The sequence below is a fragment of the Entelurus aequoreus genome, linkage group LG02 (genome assembly GCF_033978785.1).
Source record: "Entelurus aequoreus isolate RoL-2023_Sb linkage group LG02, RoL_Eaeq_v1.1, whole genome shotgun sequence".
NCBI classification, from domain to species: Eukaryota; Metazoa; Chordata; class Actinopteri; order Syngnathiformes; family Syngnathidae; genus Entelurus; species Entelurus aequoreus.
This window is the reverse complement of record NC_084732.1, coordinates 76,988,409-77,007,180: the sequence shown is the minus strand read 5'-3', so window position 1 is coordinate 77,007,180 and position 18,772 is coordinate 76,988,409. Positions and strand designations below refer to the sequence as shown.

Here is an 18,772-nt window from a genome sequence, read left to right as displayed (position 1 = left end):
TCGAAGGTCCGTAATATCATCGCTTACGTGCAGTGATTTCTCCAGATTCTCTGAATCTTTTGATGATATTACAGACCGTAGATGTGAAATCCCTAAATTCCTTGCAATAGCTCATTGAGAAATGTTGTCCTTAAACTGTTCGACAATTTGCTCACGCATATGTTCACAAAGTGGTGACCCTCGCCCCATCCTTGTTTGTGAATGACTGAGCATTTCATGGAAGCTGCTTTTATACCCAATAATGGCACCCACCTGTTCCCAATTAGCCTGTTCACCAGTGGGATGTTCCAAATAAGAGTTCGATGAGCATTCCTCAACTTTCTCAGTCTTTTTTGTGCCACTTGTGCCAGCTTTTTTGAAACATGTTGCAGGCATCAAATTCCAAAAGAGCTATTATTTGCAAAAAAAATAACAACGTTTTCCAGTTTCGAACGTTAAGTATCTTGTCTTTGCAGTCCATTCAATAGATAGATAGATAGTACTTTATTGAATATAGAATGAAAAGGATTTGCAAATCATTGTATTTTGTTTTAACTAGTTTAGGGCAGTGGTTCTTAACCTGGGTTCAATCGAACCCTAGGGGTTCGGTGAGTGGGCCTCAGGGGTTCGGCGGAGGTCAAAACACACCCGACTCATCGTGTAAATACAAACTTCTCCCTATCGGCGTAATACGGATACGGCAACCGCTGACTGATTTGCAGGCGTGTAGTTTGTTGTGAGTTTATGCACTGTGTTGGTTTTGTTCTTTGAACAAGGTGATGTTCATGCACGGTTCATTTTATGCACCAGTAAAAAAAACATGGTAACACTTTAGTATGGCTAACATATTCACCATTATTTAGTTGCTTAACATGCAAATTAGTAACATATTGGCTCTTAACTAGTCATTATTAAGTACTTATTAATGCCTTATTCGGCATGGCCTTATTATAACCCTGACCCTCTAACCCTGACCCTAACCCTCACCAAATAAATCTAAATTAAGTCTTTATTACTTAGAATATGTTCCCCTAGTGTCCAAATAACTCTAAATTAAGTGTTTGTTACTAATATGTTCCCCATACTAAAGTGTTACCAAAAACATATTACTTTGTCTTTGAATTTGAAAAAAAACAAAAAACATTTTATGTTTCACTAAAGAAGGGTTCGGTGAATGCGCATATGATACTGGCGGGGTTCGGTACCTCCAACAAAGTTAAGAACCACTTGTTTAGGGGTTTGTATTTGGAAAGTTAGCTGTAAATTAAGCCGTACTCCTCCCTGACGTTAGAGGGCGCGCTCGCTTTTAGCTGCTGCTAGCTTGCCATGCTTCACGGACCCCGCCGCGGCTCAGCTAACTGACTACTTCCGGTAGTTGTAGTTTCCAATGATTTTGTCACTTGTCCGCGAGATATAACACTATATTGGTGTTTATCTTCAACCGTGATAAAAAGGGAAACAATGTCATACAACTACGTCGTCACCGCTCAGAAGCCCACGGCGGTCAACGCCTGCATCACGGGTAAATGACAGTTTCTCTGCTGTTTATTTCTGCGTGGGAACGGAGAGCGACGCGAATGCTAGCCGAGCTCCCGCGCTGCAAGCCCGGAGCTCCACACGGGCCTGCAGGAACCGCCAGCCCTGCTTTTGTTAAGCTTCTTTCGGTTATTTGTCAATGCTGTAAAGTCTCGCACAGAAGGTGCAATTTATTTGTCTATTTTGGTAGCGCACAAACGAACGGGGGATGCATTTCATCGTGTGCAATATCTGCGTGCAGGATGCACTAAACACAGCCATAATGCGTCACAGCTAGCTTTTGTTTTTAAAGTTCTTTGAAAGTAGGCTGTGTTTCAATTTATTATTATTATTGTCACACCGCATGCACATTAGATTTGTACAGCAATCTTCTGCGTGTAGAAATTGTGTGTATTTTAGACTTAGACCAGTGGTTCTTAACCTTGTTGGGGGTACCGAACCCCACCAGTTTCATATGCGCATTCACCGAACCCTTCTTTAGTGAAAAATAAAATGTTTTTTTTTTTTGCCAAATTCAAGTCAAAGTTATATGTTTTTGGTAACACTTTAGTATGGGTAACATATTCTAAGTAACAAAGACTTAATTTAGAATAATTGGTTAGGGTTAGAGGGTTAGGGTTATACAAACCCCGTTTCCATATGAGTTGGGACATTGTGTTAGATGTAAATATAAACGGAATACAATGATTTGCAAATCATTTTCAAACCATATTCCATTGAATATGCTACAAAGACAACATATTTGATGTTCAAACTGATAAACATATTTTTTTTTTTGCAAATAATCATTAACTTGAGAATTTGATGCCAGCAACACGTGACAAAGAAGTTGGGAAAGGTGGCAATAAATACTGATAAAGTTGAGGAATGCTCATCAAACACTTATTTGGAACATCCCACAGGTGAACACGCAAATTGGGAACAGGTGGGTGCCATGATTGGGTATAAAAGTAGATTCCATGAAATGCTCAGTCATTCACAAACAAGGATGGGGCGAGGGTCACCACTTTGTGAACAAATGCGTGAGCAAATTGTTGAACAGTTTAAGAAAAACCTTTCTCAACCAGCTATTGCAAGGAATTTGGGGATTTCACCATCTACGGTCCGTAATATCATCAAAGGGTTCAGAGAATCTGGAGAAATGCACGTAAGCAGCTAAGCCCGTGACCTTCGATCCCTCAGGCTGTACTGCATCAACAAGCGACATCCGTGTGTAAAGGATATGACCACATGGGCTCAGGAACACTTCAGAAACCCACTGTCAGTAACTACAGTTGGTCGCTACATCTGTAAGTGCAAGTTAAAACTCTCCTATGCAAGGCGAAAACCGTTTATCAACAACACCCAGAAACGCCGTCGGCTTTGCTGGGCCTGAGCTCATCTAAGATGGACTGATACAAAGTGGAAAAGTGTTCTGTGGTCTGACGAGTCCACATTTCAAATTGTTTTTGGAAACTGTGGACGTCGTGTCCTCCGGACCAAAGAGGAAAAGAACTATCCGGATTGTTATAGGCGCAAAGTTGAAAAGCCATCATCTGTGATGGTATGGGGGTGTATTAATGCCCAAGACATGGGTAACTTACACATCTGTAAAGGCGCCTTCTTCATCGTATGGGCAGCTGTTTTCCGGCACCCGGACCTGAGGCCGAGGGTCTATGCCTTTTACCACCCCAGGCCCGGGGGGCCCTCCCGTTCATATGTCAGGACACACAGAAGTGAGCCAGGTCACCGAGCAGTCATCCAGGTCCGCCAGGCCACGCAAACCATTAGGAGCACGATAAATCGGGCAACGCAGGATCACGTGGTCGGCAGTCTGCTCCTCCGCGCCACACTCACACGTCGCGTTAGGTGCTAAGCCCCACTGGAACATGTTTGAGCGAAAGCGACCGACACCAGTTCGGAGGCGGTTAAGCCTCACCCAGGCCACTCGTGGTAGTGAGAGGCCTGGTATTGAGCCGGTGTCAGGTATGAAGTCACGGAGTCTGGAGGAGATGGTATGCTCCAGGTCCGTGCTCCATTTGTGATTCGCCCAGTGAGCCGCCCTGATGTTGTTGTCACTGCATTGCTGCAGGAGCTTCAGGGCGGCTGGTACCAGTGGGTCTCTGGAGGGGAGGCGGGGCGTTGGCTCTGAAGAGAGTGTGAGCCTTTCATGGAGCAGGTGGTTCTCATCCATGTTTGCCCGGCCCGCCAGAGTTGCTACAGCACCTTGGCGACGAAGCTCAGCGGGTTGGATGCCTGCTAAGATGGGCAGTAGCTCCACAGGGGTGGGGCGCAGGCATCCAGTGATAACACGCAAGGCTTCGTTGATCGGGACATCAAGTTGTTTAGAGTGAGCACTGCGCGCCCAGACAGGTGCGCAGTACTCAGCAGTTGAGTAGACCAGGGCAAGTGCTGCTGTTCGCAGAGTTCTTGCCCCGGCACCCCAACCGGACCCGACCAACCGTCTCAGCAGTGAGACGCGGGTGTTGAGTTTCTTGCGTGTTGCCAAGAGGTGTTTACGGAAAGTGAGCGACCTGTCCAGGGTGACCCCAAGGTATTTAGGGTCAGGGCGAGGGTCTTCAGGTGTAGGATGAGGCCGGCATAGGGTAAGGGAAGCCCCATCCGGCTTCCGCACCTCGAACCTGATCTCACGATCCGCTTCCCAATTGTATAGGTGGAAAGCTTGTGTCACCGTCTTGGATTCGCTGAGCTTCAATCTCCAGTTATGGAGGTAAGCCACTAAAGTCTCCATGTCCTGGCTTAGAGTTCCCTCCAAGGCCTGCCAGTCCCTGTCGGAGTGCAGCAGCGCGAGATCGTCTGCGTATGCGAACCTCCGTGAGACTGTGGCAGGCAGGTCGTATGTATAGATGTTATACAGGAGGGGAGCCAGGACAGATCCCTGGGGGACGCCATTTTTCAGGCGCCGCAACCTGCTTTTATCTCCGTTACTGGTGGTGAGAGTAAAGCTGCGGTTCCAGACAAGCTCCATGATCATTTTGACCATGTGCCTGTCTGGAAGCAGGCGGAGAAGTTTGCAGGTGAGGCCGCGGTGCCAGACTGTGTCATAGGCAGCAGTCAGGTCTATGAAGACGGCACCGGCCTTCTTTTTCGCCTCAAAGCAGTCCTCGATGTTCTGGGTAAGGAGGGCGACCTGATCCACCGTGGACTTCCCACGTCGAAAACCCGCCTGCTCCCGGGGGAGGTGGGGGTCTATGATGGGCTCGACACGGGCGTGAATCAGGCGCTCGAGGACTTTAAAGGGGACGCAGAGCAACGAGATTGGTCTGTAGCTCGTTACGTCATCCTTTGGCTTGTTCGGCTTGGGGATAGCGACAACAGTGGCCCTTCTCCAAATCCTGGGGATCCGGAGTTGGCGCAGGCAAGAAGACAGGAAAACTCTCAGCCAGGACTTCATTGCAGGGGCAGCGTGGAGCACGAGTTCTGGGCAGATGTTGTCAGGCCCAGCAGACTTGCCTGGTTTGGTATACTGGAGGGCAGCTGTGAACTCCTCCGGTGAAAACTCACCGGAGATGTTACACTCGCTAGATGTTGTTGTCCTCCAGAGGTCTGCAGTTTCCTGGCGCACCGCCCGGGAAAAATCTCGATTTATCCCGGTATATGCCCCGTTTTTCACAACCTGTGCTGCAATAGCATTTGCGGTAACGGGGCATGTTCGGGGTGCGCGCTCAGACCTACCAGTCAAGTTGTTCAAAGTGCTCCACGCGATACGGCTAGTGTGCGAGAAGTCGATGGAGTGGACTGCCTCTTTCCAGCGCTGGTGCCTCTTCCTTCCAAGAGTGGAAAGAAGGGCAGTGGCTGAATTGTTAGCCTCCGGGCCATAGGGAGCCCGGAGGAAGGCGCTGTAGAGGGTCTCGCACTCGCCATCCCAGCATGGTTTGTAGTTCTTACGCCGGCCGCGTGGGATGGCTTTTTTGGCCGCAGATGTTAGTGCCCTACAGAAGTCCTGGTATGCCTCGTCCACGTTGGGTGTGTCTGGTGGTGGGAGACACCGTGTGGACTTGTTGGTATGGAGGCGATAGAGTTTCCAATTGGCCTTCCGGAAGTTCCATCGCTTCATCGGTCCGCTCGGAACTGTTGTCACGAGGTCGGGCACGTAAAGGCGCCATTAATGCTGAAAGGTACATACAGGTTTTGGAGCAACATATGTTGCCATCCAAGCAACGTTACTATGGACGCCCCTGCTTATTTCAGCAAGACAATGCCAAGCCACGTGTTACATCAACGTGGCTTCATAGTAAAAGAGTGCGGGTACTAGACTGGCCTGCCTGTAGTCCAGACCTGTCTCCCATTGAAAATGTGTGGCGCATTATGAAGCCTAAAATACCACAATGGAGACGCCGGACTGTTGAACAACTTAAGCTGTACATCAAGCAAGAATGGGAAATAATTCCACCTGAGAAGCTTAAAAAATGTGTCTCCTCAGTTCCCAAACGTTTACTGAGTGTTGTTAAAAGGAAAGGCCATGTAACACAGTGGTGAACATGCCCTTTCCCAACTACTTTGGCACGTGTTGCAGCCATGAAATTCTAAGTTAATTATTATTTGCAAAAAAATAATAAAGTTTATGAGTTTGAACATAAAATATCTTGTCTTTGTAGTGCATTCAATTGAATATGGGTTGAAAAGGATTTGCAAATCATTGTCTTCCGTTTATATTTACATCGAACACAATTTCCCAACTCATATGTAAAAGGGGTTTGTAATAAGGCCATGCCGAATAAGGCATTAATAAGTACTTAATAATGACTAGTTAAGAGAAAATATGTTACTAATTTGCATGTTAATAAGCAACTAATTAATGGTGAATATGTTCCCCGTACTAAAGTGTTACCATGTTTTATTACTGGTGCACAAAATGAACCGTGCATGAACATCACCTTGTTCAAAGAACAAAATCAACACAGTGCATAAACTCACAACAAATTACACACCTGCAAATCAGTGTGACTTCTGCTGTTGCCGTATCCGTAATACGCCGATAGGGAGACTTTTTTATTTCAGTGTTTCCCATAAACTGCCAAGATACCTGTGGCAGTGGGGGCGTGGTCACCATGACATCATCGAGTAATTTGCATAATTTACTACAATGATATGATTTCCTCTATAAAGGCTCAAAAAAATGTATACTTACTAATTAATAATAACAGTTTTGTTTTAAACGTCCATCTATCCATCCATTTTACAATATAGTTACAACACTTTATGTACATATTTATATACAGATTTGAACAATAAGTTATTCACTGAAATATATTTATTAATTGTGGTTCTTACAAAAAATATATCTAATAAAAATATAAAAGCTAAAATGTCTCTTAAAGCTCTGCCCCTCTAATTCGTGCATACTAAATAATTTAACTTTAGCCTACTACTACAACCATATTATTTACCAGCAACATAAAGTGAAACAGAGGCAGAGGTGTCCTGCCACAGTCAGTAACAAATAAACAGAAAACAGTAGTGGTGGTGGATAGACACAAAGCTTCATCAAACATCTGATCCACTGAACAAAGAGCTCCAAAAATCTTGATCCTACACTTCTCTTTTGTAAAGTAAATCTGAACAGCCGATATGGGCGTCTACATCAACTATATGATTTGCCTGAGAAACTTGACAGGACACAAAAAAAAAAAAAATTTTTGTGGCGGCCTTAATTCTTTCGAGGCGGGCCGACACAAATAAATGAATGTGTGGGAAACACTGTATTTACACGATGAGTCGGGTGTGTCTTCACCTCTGCCGAACCCCGGAGCCCGACTCACCGAACCCCTAGGGTTCCATCAAACCCAGGTTAAGAACCACTGACTTAGACAAACTTTAATGCTCCACAAGGGAAATTGTTCCACACAGTAGCTCAGTTACAAAGGATGGAAAGGATAATGCAGGTATAAAGTAGACAAAAAATGTACCGTAGTAGCAATATAACATATATGTAATATTTACATATTATACATACAGTATATGATAAATAGAAAAGAATAGAGCAGTGTTATTCAACCTTTTTTGAGCCAAGGCACATTTTTTTCATTGAAAAAATCCAAAGACACACCACCAGCAGAAATCATTAAAAAACTAAACTCGGTTGACAGTAAAAAGTCGTTGTCGCTATTGTTGGATACGACTTTAAACCATAACCAACCATGCATCAATATAGCTCTTGTCTCAAAGTAGGTGTACTGTCATGACCTGTCACATCACGCCATGACTTATTTTGAGTTTTTTGCTGTTTTCCTGTGTAGTGTTTTAGTTCTTGTCTTGCGCTCCTATTTTGGTGGCTTTTCCTGTTTTGTTGGTGTTTTCCTGTAGCAGTTTCATGTCTTCCTTAAACGCTATTCCCCGCATCTGCTTTGTTTTAGCAATCAAGAATATTTAAGTTGTTGCTATTCTTCTTTGTGGGGACATTGGTGATTGTCATGTCATGTTGGGATTTGTTTTGTGGACGCCCTCTTTGCTCCACAGTATGTCTTTGCTGTCGTCCAGCATTCTGTTTTTGTTTACTTTGTAGCCAGTTAGGTTTTAGTTTCGTTCTGCATAGCCTTCCCTAAGCTTCAAGGCCTTTTCTTAGGGGCACTCACCTTTTGTTTATTTTTGGTTTAAGCATTAGATACGACGACAAACCCTCGTCGTCTCACAAGACGTGTTCCCGACGTCTACAAAGCAATTAGCTACCGGTTGCCACCTACTGATATGGAAGAGTATTACACGGTTACTCTGCCGAGCTCTAAACAGCACCGACACTCAACAACGGCAAATTATTTGCAGACTATAATTACTGGTTTGCAAAAAATATTTTGACCCCAAATAGTTGAAATTACATAATCTCCCACGGCACACCAGACTGTATCTCACGGCACAGTGGTTGAAAAACACTTGAATAGAGTTTTATTGTCATTATTACAGTTAATAGGTTCAAAGAACCAAAATTGGAGCAGAGCCCCTAAGGTGCATACACAATAGTATAGTAATATAAATAGTAAAAAATTAAAATTAAAAAATTAAAATATATATATATATATTAGGGCTGCAACAACTAATATATTTAATCGATTATAAAAATAGTTGGCGATTAATTTAGTCATCGTTTCGTTGGATCTATGCTATGCGCATGCGCAGAGGCAATTATTATTATTATTTTTTGAAACCTTTATTTATAAACTGCAACATGTACAAACAGCTGAGAAACAATAATCAAAATAAGTATGGTGCCAGTATGCTGTTTTTTCCCCCAATAAAATACTGGAAAGGATAGAAATGTAGTTTGTCTCTTTTATCCGACTATTAATCGATTAATCGAAGCAATAATCGACAGATTAATCGATTATCAAATTAATCGTTAGTTGCAGCCCTAATATATAAACCGTAAGTGACAGAGGTGTAAGGTGACAGGTTATTGCACATTATTGTGTTTCACAGTCCAGTATTATTGCACTTATCAAGAGGTCATTTGGGATATATTGCACAGTCCAACATTATTGCACATTATAGTCCGAAAAATAAAAGACATGACACATGAGGACATGACGGACACATTATGCTCACTCAGGGCCTGTTTAATGCTACTATGGCTCTTGGGTAAAAACTGTTTTTTAAGTCTTATTTGTGCCTGCTTTTAGCACCCTATAGCGACTGCCCGAGGGCACAGTTCTAGGTGGCAGTGCCCGGGGTGAAATGGGTCATTCAGGAGGCTCTGTGCTTTCCTGAGACAGCGGGAGCTGTACAGGTCAGCCAGGGAGGGGAAGGGGCATCCGATGATCTTCTGGGTGGTGTTTCCTGATATACTGATATAGTATATTATATTTGTATATCTAATATATAACAATTACCATGTTCAATATTACAGTATATGTAACAGCTGCAGCATAAAATAGAGAGTATATCCAGCAGAAAATAGACATTATAAACAAAGAGAGGTAGCTAACATAGAAGCGGTCAGGTAATAGACAGATATAATCTATTGCTGTATGGCGAGTGATCATACAGCTGGATGGAGTGCGGAATGAAGGAGTTCTTGAATCGAACCCTGTGGGAACGAAGCTGAAGGAGCCTGTTGGAGTATGAGCTCCGCTGTCCCTTAATGGTCTGGTGGAGTGGGTGGGCAGGATTGTCCATGATGGTGAGCAGTTTGTCCAGGGTCCTCCTGTCCCTCACTGACACAAACGCCTCCAACTGCGTGCCAATAGTTTGGCCGGCTTTCCGGATCAGTTTGTCAATCCGGTTTAAGTCTTTTTTGCTGGTGCTGCTCCCCCAACAAAGCACTACAAAGTACAGGGCACTTGCCACAACAGACTGATAAAAGATCTCCAACAGCTTGCTGCACACATTACATTTTGACATATAGGGATATGCAGGGCGATATGGCTGAAAACTGAATCACGATATAAGTTTTGTATATTGATCGATATCGATAATTATCGATATCTTGTATGACCTGTGCAAATGCATGAAATGTTAACTTTTTTTATTTCAAATGTAACCTTCTTCTGATTATAATCTCATCCGCTATCAAGGCACAAAGAAAATGTCAACACAACCATAGAAAACACTTAATCATGGTAAACGACTTCTAAAATCACAATAAACATTTTACAAAAACCTTTGTAAATTAAGGTGCAAAAATAAGTAATACATAAGAAATGCTTAATTAAAAATTATTGCAAAGTGAGAAAATGTAAACAGAGAAACCTGAAAATATTTTTTTTTTAATGCAGGGTGACTGACTGCCAGCAAGTTACATGGTCTGTGTAACATTTAATGTAGTCTATTATTCTTATTTAATTATGGAAATTAATTTATGTAGGTGGTGACTTGTCCAGGGTGTACCCCGCCTTCCGCCCGAATGCAGCTGGGATAGGCTCCAGCCACCCCTGCGACCTAGAGAGGGACAATTAGTTTAAAATGGATGGATGAAGTAATTATTATTTAAATATTATTGGACTAAATTGACCCTCGTGTGTGAATGTGAGTGTGAATGTTGTCTGTCTATCTGTGTTGGCCCTGCAATGAGGGGGCGACTTGTCCAGGGTGTACCCCGCCTTCCGCCCGAATGCAGCTGAGATAGGCTCCAGCACCCCCGCGACCCCGAACGGGACAAGCGGTAGAAAATGGATGGATGGATGGACCAAATGATTATTTCAGCACATTTGTGTTATTGTTATTTATTCGTACCTACCTGTTGTTTCCGTACATCCGAATAGGAGGGTTGCATATGATGTCACATCCGTTTTTCTTCTTCGCAGCCTAATTGACACGATCGTCAAGCAGCTTGAGCGTAGCATTAAAACAAGTGAGAGTGAGGGTAGCGTTTGAGCAGAAAATGCTGTATTGCTGTTCTGTTCTTGGGTGCCCGAGTTGTTCAAATACAGAGATAGGAAGTAGCTTTAATAGAGTCCCAAAAGAAGTGGTTCATAAAGGTAATAAAGTCAAGGGAAAAAGGAAAGTGCGTAGAAGGAAACGGCTTGTGTCTGCAGTGATCGCTTTGTGAAATGTTTGTTTGAACATTTGATTTGTTTGAGAAACTTTCTGTGATGCAATCGAGTTTATTCTCTACTATATTAGTAGTGTTTGATAGCAGAACTAAACGTAAAGAAAGGACAATAGATTGCATTAGTTTTTTGTTCTTTTGTGGTTGCCTGGTTGTGCAACTAAAATAACGTCATGTTAAGTCCTAGTAATAAATGTTATAATAGTTGGTCCAATCCACTGTATTTTCTGTCTCGATTTTCATAACTGCAACTAAAAGCTTAGTTGTTGTTGTGCAGGAAAGCCAAGTGATTTATTGGACACGGATGACCACATTATAACGTCTTTGGTAATATTCGTTAGCATCAAGAAAATATCGTTCATAGTAATAATAAACTAGATGAATAAATCTCTTGTAGGCTCAACAGCATATACTGAATCTTGGTATCGCCAGAAAAGATTCATACTGAACAACAGGGACATATACAGCTAAATTATGAGAAAAAATATGAACATCACACCATAAAAACAACTGCAGACATGAATTGTAGATGTAGCAAAAATCTACTGCAAACAAACTTATCATTTTTCTCGTTATGTCAATCAAAAACGATACTTAGCTATGCACAAATAAGTCCAACTTTGTTTTTCACAGATTGTTTATTTTGTTGACCCTTCAGATGTAAAGACATGATGTGCCTCCAATCTTCTGTAAATACTGTGCAACATAGTTAGCAGTAAACTCTTGGTGATAGTAAATGGTTTCAATCTTTTACATTTTTTTTTTCATAAGACAGGAAAAATCCACTCCATCCCATTCAAAATATTTTTTTCATGATCGCTTTTATATTTGCTTCTAAACCTTTCAAAATAAGCCTAAATCTCCACTGGATTAAGTATATAAACAGTAGCCTAATGCGGCTTACAAAATGCCCGGAGGTGCCCCTGGGTCAAGTGATTGCAACCTACCTATAGGGAACGGACGAGGGTAGAAAAGAAAAGATGAGCGGGACAAAGAACTATGGTCTGTTTAAAAAAAATCTAAAAAACGTCCATACTGTCGAGGTTACTTTACTGGTTTCATCCACAATTTATTCGCTCTCTGCAGCACACATTTTTGCTTTCTCTTGTCACTCCATGCAGCGAATCAACAGCAAGACAGCAAGATGGTCCAAACAAACTTGATAATTGATACTATTATGCGATTGGCTGTTTTGTGTGTCCCTCCCATTGCTCACTGATAACTTCCTGCTTTGCTCAGTTACCAGACTGCGAGTGACTTTGTTCATGCAACCAACCATGGTTCATTCTTCCCGGTTTGACCCCAAAAAATTATATCGAACGTTTTATCGAACGCATTTTTTATCGATTACGTGTCTATCGCGATATATGTTGGTGTCATTTTATCGATCCAGTCCTCATCCTGATTATCATTTTACAGGTCACTTCACCTCTGCAGAGGACCTCAATTTGCTTATAGCTAAAAACACAAGATTGGAGATCTATGTTGTCACAGCTGAAGGTCTCAGACCTGTCAAGGAGGTGGGCATGTATGGCAAGATCGCTGTCATGGAACTCTTTAGGCCCAAGGTATGTATTCTGGTTGCAGTTTCAGTGTTTGGTATCGGCATACATGGCTGTGAAGTTGCTTTTGAAAGTATTTTTTTAGTGGAAAATGTTATTGGATTACAAAATATAAAGTTCTCGAGAACAGAGAGCCAAGAATATAATATAACCAAATGTCAAAGACCTGGAGTAGTTTTTGGTTCAGCACCATCTTTTATTTTTCTGCAGGGTGAAAACAAAGATCTGCTCTTCATTCTCACATCCAAGTACAATGCCTGCATCCTTGAATACAAACAGAACGGCGAGAGCATTGACATCATCACTCGCGCCCACGGAAATGTCCAGGTGGGTGAAACTTCGATGGATACAATGTTGACAAATTTGTTTCCCCTTGTCTGTTGTGTTGCAATGTTTCAAACGTTTATTGTTGTGAAGTGAGTCCTCTCAAGTTAAAAACACTCATTCTGCAATTGGTCAAAAACTCATTTTTTCCCCCCCCCAATATGTAACAATGGAAGTGGAAATAATCAATTCCAAGGTCAAACGGTCATGTCTTAAAAAATAACTTTTTGAGCTATGTTGCTAACAGTAAAAAACCCAACAAACACATAACCTTCCTGTGTCGGGCTGGACGATTATCCATCCATCCATTTTCTACCGCTTGTCCCTTTTTGGTTTATGGCAAAAATAATTTTCACGATTATTTTTGATTGATATTGAAATCACTAATAATAACACAGTTATTAATTAATTTCAAAACAAAAGTATTTATCAACACTCAACTTTTATGTATGATTGAAAAGAACAACGGGTTATAAAATAGTAAGGAATAAACAACCAGTAAAGAAATAATAAAACCAAAAACAATAAATTCAAAGCACAATAAATAGCATATAGAAAAAAATACATTCAGTGTGTGTGCTTTTTGTTTAATGAATAAAATTTAATAAAATGTTTGTTAATGCAAAAATCTTCACATTTATTGGTGCAAGAAATCTTTGGACAATTTTGACCAGTATTTTAGGTTAAAACATAATTGTTTGAATGTATTATAAAGTGCTTTAAGTACAATATTCTCTTTTAAGGTACTTTTTTATTTTAGTCACACCCGATGTCGTGCACAGCGCTGTTATTGTGAAAAGGCGAAGCGTGCTGCTGTTCTGAGTTTGACGTGTGCAGACGACTTGAGGCTGTTAAAAAAGAGAGTTTCTCAAGTTGCAACTGCTGTCCTGTTTGTATATCATATATTTATTAAACGCGAGAAGCCAAAATCAAAATTGTGTATAAAATGTTATTAATTGTCCAGCCCTACTCCTGGTATTAATGAAAGGATGAATGAAATGTCATGTCAGTGCAGGTTTCTAATATTCGTCTGTCACTTAAAATTAGGCTGCATTATCTCATTATTTCTGTGTGGAGGCTAAGCCGGCCAGCTAACGTATACAGACACAGAGAAGTTTAGCCGCTGCGTAACGTAAATGTAAGGTAACGTAGTAGAAATACTCTGGATCACCCCCAAAATCGAATAATTTGATCCAGTTTTAGACATTTTCCGAATACTTTATTAAATTTTGCACATAGCTTTTTGAGTTAGGTTGCTAACTAATAACCGTATTTATGCAGTACTTATACAGTAAACCCCAGTGAATACATAACCTCCTGGCAGAGGTTAATATACCGGCGCTACTGTGACTCTGTTTCCAGGAAGTAAGCGGTGTTGCCTAAAATGCAAATCATAAATGACGTTTTTTCGGTAATTAAAAATGTAAACGTATTACTAAACGCGGTTTATCATTACACAGTTTACTGTTCCATCCCTAATTTTAAGAAATATAGAAATGTATCAGAGCTGTTTATCTATTTTATGGTGGTATGTAGTTAATCATAGAACTGGCACCCAATGTTATTAAAAAAGTAATGATTTTGCATCGAGAATCGTTTTGAATCGAGAATCTGAATTCTGAATCGAATCATTACCCCCAAGAATCGAATCGTGTGGTGCCCAAAGATTCACGGCCCTACTTGACACATAACTGTGAAGGGGGCCGCGTGGCTCAGATGGTAGAGCGGCTGTCCAGAAACTGGAGGGTTTTTTGTACAAATCCAACTTCCGCCATCCTAGTCACCGCCGTTGTGTCCTTGGGCAAGACACTTCACACACCTTGCTCCTCGTGACTCCCACACTGGTATATAAATGTGAATGAATGTTTGGTGGCTGTCGGAGGGAGCCACATTACCGTCAGTCTACCACATGGCAGCTGTGGCTACAAATGTAGCTTACCACCACCACGTAAGAATATGGAGTAAATTAATAATGGGTTCTTAAGTGTAACATGCTTTGGGTCACTAGAAAAAAAGTGCAATATAAATCTAATTCATTGTTATTACCAACTTCTCCACCTTAACTTTCTTTTCAGGATCGCATCGGGCGTCCCTCAGAGACAGGCATTATTGGAATTGTTGACCCAGAATGCCGTATGATTGGCCTGCGGCTATATGATGGCTTGTTTAAGGTGATCCCTTTGGATCGGGACAATCGTGAGCTTAAAGCCTTCAACATCAGACTGGAGGAGCTGCAAGTTATTGATGTCCACTTCCTCTATGGCTGCCAGGCCCCAACTGTGTGCCTCATTTACCAGGTACGCTTCGCAGAGTGCAGCTGGTGTCACTGCAGTTCTAATATCAAATACAGTAGTACTCAACTTTTGATCTTGATTGGCTCTCTGACGGAGCTCTTAACTGAAAACACTTGTATCTCAAATCAATATCTCTCATCGAAATAAATTGAAATCAATATATTTGGTGCTGGGACCACGCCAAACGGCACCATTTTAACATGTAACTTGCCTTTTAAAAAGAAAAACAAACTTTTGGATAAGACTTATTGTGTGGAAACAATACAATATAATGTAAGGGGTGGGCAAGATGACCTAAAATCTATATCGCTATATATATTTCAGCCTCTTGCATAAACGATAGACCTGTATATCACAATATATTAGTTGGCATATAAAGGATAATAGAACCATTTCAATACAGGTTACAAAGGCTCCTAATTTGGCTGCTGACATATGCAATAACATATTGTGTCATGTCTAGATGTATTATTTTGTCAAAACTATTTTTAATCCAATTGCTAATTGTGTGAATGCCACAAGGAATTTACACATTTTACTGTATAATATCTGGTTTCGTTCTGCTGTAGCATGATTATATCTACACCTCTGTTAAAATGTAATAAACACATATTTATTCTTCTGTTTGGCTAACTTAGATTCGTTTTAGGAGCTACTAGAAAATGTGGTATCAGTCCAAAACAAAGAAGTTACAGGGGCAGTGTTGGTCCTACCAATGTCGATACTGATACTTACATTTTTTTAAGATCATTAACCGATACAATTCCATCCATCCATCCATCCATTTTCTACCGCTTGTCCCTCTCATTTGGTATTTGCTCTTTATGTCCTCCTCTGTCCAGGGACTTATTTCCACAGATTGTAAACAATTACAAAAACGACAAAAGTTTTTGATAGTAAAAATATCGATCTAACCACTGTAATATCGACCATATACTGATTATTTACTTGGTATTGTTACTATCGATATTTTAATCTCCACCTTTGTTTACATTCAAGAGCTCTAGCTTGCGGTTACCATATCTTCCAGCGGTGTGTATTGTAGCATGTTTAGCTATTCCTCGTCTGGGGATGACACTTGTAAGAAAATGCCTCTATTTGCCGCCATTGAGAGGAGGATTACTGACTTAAAAGTGGCTTTGCTATATTGTAGAGCGACATTAGCTGCGAGCGAGTACGCTACATTGCATTGAGGATACTGGGTACATTAGCTTGTTGCTGTCAAATTTGACAAGCTACAAATTTGTTAAAGCAAGAATGTGTCATTTATATGCATTTTTAAAATATAGGGATAGTATTGAAAAGTATATTGTCGGGCCAAATTTATATAGTCTATATTGCGCAACTTTAAAATGCACTACTAACAACTACATTAGTTTTATGAAGGATTGTAATAATAATGTACAGCATTTACCTTTTGAGATGCAGACTTCTACAATATCTCCTTCCATATGCTTCTGTCAAACACACCATCTGCAACTTTTCCATTATTTCATGCATAAATGTCCATTTAGAAATTATTTTAACGTCTTTGGCTGGCATTAGACTTATCCTGCTTCAGTTTGGTGCAGACTAGCAGTGATTCGCTCGAATTTCTTCGCCACGCTCTGTCATGTTTTTAATGTTTAGTTTTTTTTAAATTCTGTGAATATTATCCCCTTCTTCTCAGCTCTGTCCTTTACACTCACTTTCTGACTTCTTATGTTTGGAAAACAAACGTATGTCGATCTCAAACAAAGCTAATGCTAGCGAGTAAGACCAGAGGTTTTGGGCGGATTTTACATGGTTCACTGTGTCATTTGCTATGCCAACTAATGGCAGGGATGCTTGGAACTCACATTTTTGCTTGCAACTAAAAGCATGCCATTTAGCTGAGAGATAGTTTTTATCTGAAAACGCTCTTAAGTTGAGGTACCACTGTATAACAAAGTAAACTGAAATCTTTTGAAGTTTTGCAGTCATTTTCACATATCTCAAAGGTGAACGGGTAATGTAATTAAAAGGGTTAAGCAAATATTTATTGTCCAAATAAAAATATATTTGATGTTCATTCAGTAGCAGTTGTTGAAGTCTCACCAAAGTTAAGAGTAAGCAATCATGTCTTGTTATCTATAATGAAGGTGTGTCTTCCCTACATACAACTGTAGGACCCCCAGGGACGCCATGTCAAGACGTATGAAGTTTCTCTAAGGGAAAAAGAGTTCAACAAGGGCCCTTGGAAACAGGAGAATGTAGAGGCTGAAGCATCTATGGTCATCCCAGGTTTGTGGAACATTTTTTATTTCACTACTATTATGAAACCACTATTTATGGTCTCATCAGCAGCGGAAAGACTGTCTCTGACTGCATGACTGTGCTTGCATTTTAGTGCCTGAGCCTTTTGGTGGTGCTATAATCATAGGACAGGAGTCCATTTCATATCACAACGGAGACAAATATTTGGCTATTGCACCACCCACTATCAAGGTAATTGCATGTTAACGACAAACCGCAATGAGCTGAACAGATCGTTTTTTTCTGTAAAATAAGGGTTTTTTTTGCATCATGGAAAACACAAGATCTGATGGTGTGGTTATGGATACACTATTCCATTCATTAAACATTTCTAAAACTCAGGAATACAAATGTTATATTATTTGTCAAACTCGTTGTGATTGACACTTTGGTACTAATTTCTTTGTGTTTGTATTATTTTTTTTATTTTTTAAACGTTTGACCCTTAAGGACCTCCACATCAGGGGTCTATACTTTAATAACTATATGATGAAACAAAAAATAATAATTTATAACAAGCGTTTCAAACCTGTTTTCATCGTGGCTGCCCTCAGAGGGCTGCCCGTAACAATTTTATATATAAGTAAATATCCAACCGTCCATCCATGTGACTATTAATTGCACAATTTCGACCCCCAAAAAAATCCTGATTTGGGGTTGGGGTGGCTGATGTCATTGTGCTATTTGTAATGAAATCGGCTAATACAGAAGCTAAAAAAAAGTTATTTATGCATTTAAAGACAAATATGTATGTCATTATTCATTTTCTATATCAACGTTTCAGCTAGGGCTGCAACAACTAATCGATTAAATCGATTAAAATCGATTATAAAAATAGTTGCCGATTAATTTAGTCATCGATTCGTTGGATCTATGCTATGCGCATGCGCAGAGGCTTTTTAAAAAAAATAAACAAATAAATTAAAAAAATAAATAAATAAATAAACCTTTATTTATAAACTGCAACATGTACAAACAGCTGAGAAACAATAATCAAAATAAGTATGGTGCCAGTATGCTGGGTTTTTTCAATAAAATACTGGAAAGTACAGAAATGTAGTTTATCTCTTTTATTCGATTATTAATCGATTAATCGAAGTAATAATCGACAGATTAATCGATTATCAGATTAATCGATTATCAAATTAATCGTTAGTTGCAGCCCTAGTTTCAGCCTTTTCTCATTATGCCTTTTTGCTCTATTTTTTTCAATTTTTTATGTTTTTTTGGTTTATTACTTGTTTATTATTTCTGTAATGTGCTACACGGGTCCATAAAAAAGCTGTGTTAAGGGTTAATACAGGGGTGTGGTTGATATGTCA

At 40.5% G+C, this 18,772-nt stretch overlaps 1 protein-coding gene across 1 annotated transcript in view; it reads left to right on the top strand.

The window, feature by feature from the left end:
• Positions 1-1,316: 1,316 nt before the first annotated feature.
• Positions 1,317-18,772, top strand: part of LOC133639431 (DNA damage-binding protein 1) — an 88,086-nt gene continuing 70,630 nt past the window's right edge. The window contains exons 1-6 of the mRNA XM_062032724.1: positions 1,317-1,501; positions 12,416-12,564; positions 12,769-12,885; positions 14,958-15,179; positions 17,324-17,438; positions 17,545-17,642. Of these exons, the coding sequence (XP_061888708.1) occupies positions 1,441-1,501; positions 12,416-12,564; positions 12,769-12,885; positions 14,958-15,179; positions 17,324-17,438; positions 17,545-17,642 (762 nt within the window). The 5' untranslated portion in view covers positions 1,317-1,440. The remainder of the gene's footprint in view (positions 1,502-12,415; positions 12,565-12,768; positions 12,886-14,957; positions 15,180-17,323; positions 17,439-17,544; positions 17,643-18,772) is intronic.